At 51.5% G+C, this 9,499-nt stretch overlaps 1 protein-coding gene across 1 annotated transcript; it reads left to right on the top strand.

The window, feature by feature from the left end:
* Window positions 1–5,512: 5,512 nt before the first annotated feature.
* Window positions 5,513–9,498, top strand: NDUFB7 (NADH:ubiquinone oxidoreductase subunit B7). Its single transcript, XM_069477277.1, has 3 exons — window positions 5,513–5,688; window positions 8,690–8,858; window positions 9,295–9,498. The coding sequence occupies exons 1-3, from the start codon at window positions 5,577–5,579 to the stop codon at window positions 9,425–9,427; spliced, it is 414 nt and encodes a 137-aa protein (XP_069333378.1). The 5' UTR covers window positions 5,513–5,576; the 3' UTR covers window positions 9,428–9,498.
* The last annotated feature ends 1 nt before the right edge of the window (window position 9,499 follows it).

The following is a 9,499-nucleotide window of genomic DNA, read 5'->3' on the forward strand; positions in this document are numbered from 1 at the left end:
GATTACAGGTGTTTTCTCTGCCCCCTAGGTGGAAGCGAGGCCTTCCCCAGGGATTTTCTGGTGAGGCCTCACTGAGCTTATTTTTCCTCCTTCCCTCAAACTAAATGACTAAGATCACCTGATCCCCCACCCAGCAGACCATGGTGAGGTGCAGACACCACTCAGAATCTCCTTCCCCACCAGGCCACACATGGGGCCTCCGAGGCTGCTCTGCTCACAAAATGCTAATGTAGCTCCTGCCTGGTGCAGACCAGAAGGGGCAGGACAGGAGGGGGAGGGAAGGAAGAAGGGGGAGAGATGGGGAGCTGTGGGCAACAAACCAGGGCACCTGGGGGCGGGGGTGGGCAGGGGACACAAGAAAGTTTCCTTGTCAGATGGTTGACAGAGAAAAAAACAGGAAGGGGGCCAGGTGCGGTGGCTCACGCCTGCAATCCCAGCACTGTGGGAGGCCGAGGCAGGAGGATTGCTTGAGCCCAGCAGTTCAAGACCAGCCTAGGCAACATAGAGAGACCCTCATCTCTACAATAAATTTTTTTTACAATATCCAGGCATGGTAGTCCCATGGCACCTGTAGTCCCAGCTGCTTGGGAGGCTGAGGCAGGAGGATCGCTTGAGCCCAGGACTTTGAGGCTACAGTGAGCTATGATCAGGCCACTGCACTCCAGCCTGGGCGACAGACTGAGACCCCAAGGAAGGGAGGAAGGAAGATAAATAGATAAATTAATAAATTCGCAAAAATAAATAAAAAACAAGAAGGGTATGGATCATGACTGAGGCCCAGCCGCCTCCTCAGCCTCACACATGCTGCCTAAAATCACCCTCTCCCTAATCTCATCCCCTCCAGGTCCACGGCACTCCAGCCCAAGCAACAGAGTGAGACTCTGTCTCCAAAAATATTAACACATTTAATCTGTGCGATGTTAACATTGGTATCCCCGTATGACAGAGAGCTGGAAGCACGTGCTCAGGCCATATGACTAGCATTCTGACCCAGGATGGCTCTTCTCTCAACAGCAGGACTCCCCTTTGACTCAGTATGGGGACAAGAGCGACTTTATTTTTAAATGCTAATATGCCTGACTAACCTTGAGTCTGGAAATGCCTCCAAAATGTCTAGTTGATATATTTATTCCTCTTTATATAGAAACACCCACTCTTTGTAAGTTTCACCTTTCCTCCAAAACAGCCCTCGATGTCATTGCATATATAAGTTGTGACGTGGCCCCCTACATACTCCTTCCAGAGCACGTGTACTTTTTGCCCAAGATATAAGCCCTGGCTGGGACTAGGGGGTTGCGGTTGAGATCTACCTTGTAGCCACCCACGACTATGTTCTGTCAGTAAGTTCCCCTAAACAAATCATCCTATATCGCGAAACTGGATCTGTCTGCCTTGTTCTTTGGTTTCTCAGTTTCTTGAGCACTTGGGGGTTGCTTTGCATACACAGCCCTGTCACGGAACACCCAGGCAGAGGCACCCTGCTCGTTCAGAGGACCTCACATATTATAAACCAGAAAAATGTATTGAAGAACACAGAACACCACTGTCACTTGGGATCCCGTGATCAGAGCTGGCACAGAACAATCGTAATTCTAAACATGGCAACATTGCTCTCGGCAGTAACGCCATTCAGGCCCCGGGGAGGGTTTCCTGCTTCTCTGGCCAATATTCTGAATCCTGTGACTTCTGGTCGTGTCACTGACAATGACAGAAATAGTGAGGACTGTTTGAGCACCATGCAAGTTTAAGTAGGAGAAAAGGGAAATTGCATCACCTGTTAGTTTCCCAGGGCTGCCATAAAAGGGCCACAAACCAGGCGGCTTTTTTTTATTTAGAGACAGAGTCTTGCTCTGTCACCCAGGCTGGAGCAGAGTGGTATGATCACAGCTCACTGCAACCTCAAACTCCTAGGCTCAAATGATCCTCCCGCCTCAGCCTCTGGAGTAGCTGGGACTACAGGTATGCACCACCATCCTCGGCTAAGTTTTTCTTATTTTTTGTGGACATGGGGTCTCACTGTGTTGCCCAGTCTGATCTGGAAGGCCTAGCCTCAAGTGATCCTCCCACCTCAGCCTCCCAAAGCACTGGGATTACAGGTGTGAGCCACCACACCCAGCCTAAGTGGCTTTAATAAACAAAAATTTATAATCTCACAGTTCCGGAGGCTAGAACTCCAAAATAAGGTGTTGGTAGAGCAATGTTCCCTCTGAAGGCTCTTGGGGGGATTCCTTCCTGGCCCCTTTCTACCTTCTGGTGGTTGCCTGTGACCCTTGGCATTCCTTGGCTTGCAGATTATAGATGCATACCTCCAATCTCTGCCTCCCTTGTCACATGATGTTCTCCCTGTGGGTGTATCTCTGTGTCCTAATTCCCCTCTTCTTATAAGGACACCAGTCACTGGATTAATACTTATCTAATCCAGGGTGACCACATCTTAACTTGATTACAGGAGCCAAGACCCTATTTTCAAATACGGTCATATTCCCAGGTTCTTGGTATCGGGACTTCAATCCATTTTTGGAGACACAATTCAGCTGACAACAGCATGTGAAATGAAATTTATTCTTGCGTAACCAAGCAGTATTTCCCAATACTGCCAAGCACCCATTCAATGGCTTCTCTTTGTGTTCCACTTTAGGATTCCAGAGAGAGTGATAAATTAGCACAGCATTTGTTACAGTTGCACATAGAATCCAAAGAGCTCAGTATTTGGTGACATTAAACAATGTATCACACTCTTAAATTTGCAAACAGGTAAGCCCTAATGTAACAGATGTGAAATGCAATACCAATTCCCTACAATAACAACCAGAAGAATATTATTAATATAATTGCAACTTGTCTTATTTCTACAAAAATATTCAACAGAGCTTATGCATAAGACTTCAAAAGCACAAGCAACAAAAACAAAAATAGATAAATGAGACTACATCAAACCAAAAACCTCTGCACAGCAAAGAAAACAATTAACAGAGTGAGGAGTGAAAGGTGGTCTTGCTAATAACCTAACGGAGGAAAATAAACTATCAAACAGAACGTAAGAGAAATAAACTCACAGCACATAATTGCCCCTTTCTCTGCCTGCATGTGAATCTCACACCCTTTCAAGGAGACAGCCTGTAGGATAGGAGAAAACATTGCAAATGATTCATCTAACAAGGGACTAATATCCACAATATACAAGGAATGCAAACAACTCAACAGGAAAAAAACAAATACCCCATTAATAAGTGGGCAAAGGACATGAATAGACATTTCTCAAAAGAAAACATACAAACAGCCAACATGTATACAGAAAAAGACTTAACGTCACTAAGCATCATGGAAATGCAAATCAAAATCACCGTGAAATATCATCTCACTCCAGTTAGAATGGCTATCAGCAAAAAGACAAAAAAATAACAAACACTGGCAAGGATTCAGAGAAAAGGGAACTCTTATACATTGTTGTTAGTAAACTAGTACAGCTGTTATGAAAAGCAGTATGGAAGTTTCTAAAAAAGCTAAAAATAGAACTACCATACGATCCGGCAGTCTAACTGCTAGGTATATACCCAAAGGAAAGGAAATCAGTGTATCAAAAAGATACCTGCACCGCCATGGTTACCGCAGCACTGTTCACAATAGCCAAGATACAGAACCAACCCAAGTCCCATCACTGGATGAATGAATGAAGTGTGGCATATACTACATAATGGAATACTATTCGGCCATGGAAAAGAACGAAATCCTGTCATTTGAAGCAGCACGAGTGACCCTTATGTTAAGTGAAATAAGTCAGACACAGGAAGATAAATACCCGTTCTCACTCACATGTGGGAGCCTAAAATAAATGAGCTTATGGGAGTAGAGAGACTAGTGGTTACAAGAGGCGAGGAAGGAGAGGAGAGAGGGGAGGATAGAGAGCGGTTGGTTAACAGATACAAAATTACAGCTAGCTAGGAGCAGTAAGTTCCAGTGCTCTGCAGCACTATAAGGTGACTATGGTTGACAACAATTTAGTGCATATTTTCCAAAGACTGGAAAACAGGATTTTGAATTTCCATGAGACAAAGAAATGATAAATATTTAAGGTGATGGATATGCTAGCTTGATTTAATCATTACACATTGTATACACGTATCAAAATACCACTGTATCCCATAAATATGTACGATCATTACATGTCAACTAAAAATAAAAGGAAAAAATGCATGAAAATCCAGTGTGTTCCCTAAAAGGCAAGACACTCATGCTCTTAAAGAGGAGTGGAGCCAGGCATGATGGTTTGCACCTGTAGTCCCAGCTACTTGGAAGTCTGAGGCAGGAGGATCACTTGAGCCCAGGAGTTCAAGGCCGCAGTGAGCTATGATGGTGCCACTGCACTCCAGCCTGGGTGACAGAGTGAGACCCCATCTCTAAAAATTATTTTTTTAAAAAAAGGAGTGGAAATCCCTTTATAACCCCCAACCATCCAAACTTAAGTCATTTCCTCCTTCTCCTCTCTCATGGGCCCCTCATATCACAATTTTTGAATCTATTCTATTTGCATAATTTCTTATATAATATTTTCTCTCCCATTAGACTGTAGGTGCACAACGCAGGCACTATATCTGCCTTGTTGACCACTGTACCCAGTATACAGTTGCCCAATAAATGCTTTGCCAGATGAAAAAATATATATATTATACAATATATTCAATAGGATTCAAATTTTCAGCTTTAAATAATGTTGTTTATAGATAACTTTAATTTGTTTATTTAAATTAAATTCAACCAATCAAAATATTTACTTTAAATAATTTCATTAACAATTACGATCGGCCGGGCGCGGTGGCTCACGCCTGTAATCCTAGCACTCTGGGAGGCCGAGGTGGGCGGATCGTTTGAGCTCAGAAGTTCGAGACCAGCCTGAGCAAGAGCGAGACCCCATCTCTACTAAAAATAGAAAGAAATTATATGGACAGCTAAAAAATATATATATATAGAAAAAATTAGCCGGGCATGGTGGCCAGTGCCTGTAGTCCCAGCTACTCGGAAGGCTGAGGCAGTAGGATCGCTTGAGCTCAGGAGTTTGAGGTTGCTGTGAGCTAGGCTGACGCCACGGCACTCACTCTAGCCTGGGCAACAGAGTGAGACTCTGTCTCAAAAAAATAAAATAAAATAAAATAAAACAATTACGATGTTCACTATAGTATCAGTATTGAGTGGGTTTACTGAGAGAAATTCAAATGTTTTCAAAGAAAAACGTTTTTTGGAAAAATAGTTTTCATTTGTGCTCTATACTCCGGCTACCAGGAGCGCCCCAGATATGGATGAGGGAGGCCGCGGGCCCACCTCGTTCCCCTCTCTCCAACCCAGATGGATTTCCAGATTCAGGGACGTTCCCTCTGGGGTCCGACTCTATCCCGCGAGGGGGCGCCGCACCTGTTATGCTTCCTCCTGACCGCCAGGTGGCGTAAGGCGAACCCTCTGGACTCTATTATCCCCACAGCGCCCCGAGCGACCCGGAAGCCGTGGCTGGAGAAGGGGGCAGTGCTTCCGGGTGGGAGTGGGGTGACCCTCGGCGGCCGTGGACACCTGCCGCGACAGCAGCCATGGGGGCTCACCTGGCTCGCCGCTACCTGGGCGATTCCTCGGTGGAGCCCGACCCCCTGCGGATGCCCACCTTCCCGCCCCTCTACGGCTTCCCCGAGCGCAAGGAGCGCGGTGAGGCGCAGGCGCGGCGGGCGGGAGCGGGGCGCGGGACCCCGAACCCCAGGGTCCCCGGGGCTGGGCTCGAGGTTCGCGCCTTGTGTCTGTGATCAGCTCCGGCTGCGGCCCGGAGGAGTCCGGGGGACGCTCGTGGCCCTGCCTGAGTGTGCGGGCGTCCCCGGCCGAGGGCACGGCTGGAGCAAACCCGGGCGCAGGGAGAGCGAGAGGAGTGAGGCGCTCGGAGCGGGGCTTTGTCCTGGGACAGTGGGCGCCGTGCAGGGTTTAGCACAGAAGGGACACGTTCGGCGTAGGCCTGTCCCGATGTCGCAGCTATTTTTAGGTATGCACAAGAAAACCGTGGCTTGCGCCGCGCAGACTATCCTGCGTGATGCTTTTATTTTTAATGTAGTAGATATCACAGGCATATCGAGCGCCAGTTCTGGACCAGGTCCCGCTTTGGGCACCTTGGTTGCAGCAGGGAACTGGGGGTAGCCAAGCACTGTCTTCAGGGAACTCTCAGCCCAGTGGGGAAGATAGTGGAACGAGGCAGATTTCGGGGGCAGTTCCTGGGGGGTAACAAGGTAGGCTTCCAGGGGGCGGTGGCTGGAAGCAAAGACCCGAAGGAGGATGAGTAGGAGTTAACCAGACAAAGAGGGGAGAGCCAGTGCTTGGAAGCAGAGGAGGGAGGGACACGATCAGATTTGCTTTGTCAGAAGTTCCCGCTGTCTGCCGGGTGGGCGACAACTTTCAGGCAGGGAGACCACTAAGCGGTGGGGGTGCAGAGAGGTTGGATTTGAGAGAATGTTGGGAGGTGCTATAACCACTCAAGTGTTCCGCCTCCAGGTAGCCCTTCAGCCCCAGCTGAACCTACAGTCCATTGGTCCACCCACCTCCTTACCGCTGCCCCGGCACCCTGCTTTGCAAACGCCAGCAACCCCCTCTCCTCTCTCTTGCTTACCCTGATTAAACTCACCTCTTCCCCCTTCTTGGCACCTGTCTCTATGCAGCTTCCGCCAACTATATCGCTGAACACCATTGTCAGTCCTCAGCTCTTACCTAACCTTGAGAAGCTAGAAGCACAGTTGATCAAGTACAGCGGATGCTGCCACCTCCTGGAAGCCCCTCCTCACCTGGCTCCCAGGACCGCACCTCACTGGGGGCTTCACTGATAATTCCTCACCTCCCCTTTGCAATGCTGCAAGGCTCAGGCCCTCTCTCTTCTGTCCACCACTCCCTGGGGGGGGGGGGAGTTCTGCTAATCCCCTGGCTTCAAGTACTGTCTGGGGACCAGAGCTCACAAGTTTTTATCTCCAGCTGGGCCTTGACCCTGAACTCCAGATTCATGGATCCCACTGCCTGCTTGGCATCTGCATGCAGTGTTAACGGGCATCTCACACTCGGTGGGTACAAACCACAGCTCCTGACCACCCGGGAAGCCTGCCCCTCCCTCTGTGCTCCCTGTCCCAGTAACTGGCAACTCCATCCTTCCTTGTGCTCAGGCCAAAACTCCTGGCGCATCCTGCCTGACCCTAACCTCCCACCTCTAGGCCTTTGCACTTGTTCTGCTACCTGGCGCCCTTCCCCCGGGTATCTGCATAACTCACTCCCTCGCTTTCTCTTGCTCCTCTCCCAACACTCCTGCTCTCTCTCTCGCATTGTTTTTCTCCCTCATTCTTAACCATTGCCAGACATTCTGCGAGACACTACATTCTGTTTGTTCTGCACTTCCCCCCAAGGCCAGGGATGCTGGTGTGTCATGTTTACTGCTGTAGCCCCACCACTTAGCACACAGTAGGGGCCCCAGAAGTCCTTGCTGCTGGCTGATTATAGGTTGTGTGACTGTAAGATACAAAGGAGGGAGGCGTCTAGCGTGGCTGACTGGAGCGCCAGGGGCAGGTGGCATCAAGTTGACATGGGAACTGACAGAGGGCTGCAGGCGGATGCCCAGGCCTCAGATGAGCTATAGGGTGCAGGGACCGAGTTGGGCTTTTCAGCATACGGGGTGGCGATCAGGCAAAGGGCTCCTGGAATGCCAGGGTTTGGCAGCTCAGCGATGGGAGGAGACCTGGGGGAGGTGCGCTGCAGGAGGAGCCACAGGAAGAGAAAGAAAGCAGTGAGAGGCTGAGGAAGCCTTGTGTGCGCTGGGGTGTCTGGACAGTGGTGGGGTGGGGTGGAAGCCAGAAGAGAGTGGGATACGGGGGCAGGAGAGGAGGAGCTGGGCCTGAGCGAGATGAGGGAATCAGTTGAGACGTGCACGCACCTTTCTCCCTTGGGCAGAGAGAAAGGAGCTAGGACCAAGAAAGGTGTCTCGGTAAGGAGGGTGCGGAAGGCTGGGTCCTAAGTGGCCCCTGCTGCGCTAAGAGAGAGGGGCGGAGAGCTGAGGAAGGTGGCCGGGAAGGAGCACAGGATTGCTGGGCACGGCAGGCACAGGCTGGGGTGCATGCCCGTGATTCCTAACTGCCCCAGTTGGCCTCCTCCTGGAGTTGATTTTGTCCCGGGTCAGGTTTTGCTACGTGAGTGGGGCTCTGGGGCCCACAGCTAGTCTGGCTGTCCTTGGAGGCACGCGCCTAAGTACTTCACAGGTGTTATTAGCCCAGTTCATGCTCAGGTAAGTTGCGTTACCTGACAGTGCATTCTGTGGTGCAGGAGAACGTGGTTCCTGAGCTCGGGCTCTGCAGAGTGGGACTGTCCGGACGGCCGTGGAGGGAGGGTGTCCCTGGGGGAGTCATCAAGAGATATTGCCATGCCCTGGCAGGGGATGGCGAGAGAGCCACCCCTCTCCTTCTGGGCCTCAGTGTCTAGGTTGCCTTTATGCAAATTAGAAAAAGGAACCCCTTTAAGATACTGCATCTGTCAGAGGATGGCCCTAATCCACTGCCATGTGCCACCCAGTCGTCCAGCGGGGACACCCCTGTGATGTGGCTCCCTGATGTCGCGTGCATCAGCCCACTGGGGAGCCTCTGGCAGTTAGGGCCCAGGCAAGGCCGCCTGGCTGAGCCCCGCCTGCTCCCCGCAGTGATGGTGGCCACGCAGCAGGAGATGAACGACGCGCAGCTGACGCTCCAGCAGCGGGACTACTGCGCCCACTACCTCATCCGGCTGCTCAAGTGCAAGCGTGACAGCTTCCCCAACTTCCTGGCCTGCAAGCACGAGCAGCACGACTGGAACTACTGCGAGCACCTCGAGTGAGCCCCAGGCCCACCCCAAGCCCCTGCCACACCCCTGGTCCCCAGCAGGGTGAGGCTCCAGAAGCCAAGAACAGTGAACTAGCTGAGGTTTCTAGCCAGGCCCCACCTTAGTCCAAAAGACACTCTCCAGGGCCCTGCTGGGTGGGCACAGAGGAAAAATCTGGGTGGGGCAGAGGGCTGAAGCCACCTGGAGGAGTGGCCCAGCCTGGGTTCCAGTGGGAGGCCCCTGCCCTTCCCTGGGGCTCCCTGGTGGCCACCAAGGAGGCAATGGGTGGAGTCAGAGCGGCGGGCACCTGCTTGGGCGCTCCCGACAGGAACCACAGGCACACGGGTGCTCTGGGACACTGCTCCAGCCCCATCCACTTCCCAGGGCTGTGGGAGAGCCATGTGCTGGCCAGAGAGCCTGGTGACCCTCCTCGTGCTCTGCCCCCAGCTACGTGATGCGCATGAAGGAGTATGAACGGGAGCGGCGGCTGCTCCAGCGGAAGAAGCGGCGTGAGAAGAGGGAGGCAGAGGCGGCCAGGGGCCAGGGGCCCGGAGAGGTGGCTCCGGAGGTGGCTCTGTAGGGGATCCACCCCCAACCCTGTGGACCAAAGAAATAAAAGCCTCGAGGCTCCTCAGCCGAGCCCACCTCTTAC

Source organism: Eulemur rufifrons, chromosome 2 (genome assembly GCF_041146395.1).
Source record: "Eulemur rufifrons isolate Redbay chromosome 2, OSU_ERuf_1, whole genome shotgun sequence".
NCBI lineage: Eukaryota > Metazoa > Chordata > Mammalia > Primates > Lemuridae > Eulemur > Eulemur rufifrons.

Excerpts from the sequence above, each read along its gene's own strand:
- NDUFB7 (XM_069477277.1), top strand. The coding sequence starts at position 5,577 with ATGGGGGCTCACCTGGCTCGCCGCTACCTGGGCGATTCCTCGGTGGAG. Across the intron at positions 5,689-8,689 it reads CCCCGAGCGCAAGGAGCGCG|TGATGGTGGCCACGCAGCAG; the intron begins GTGAGGCGCAGG and ends TGCTCCCCGCAG. Across the intron at positions 8,859-9,294 it reads AACTACTGCGAGCACCTCGA|CTACGTGATGCGCATGAAGG; the intron begins GTGAGCCCCAGG and ends CTCTGCCCCCAG.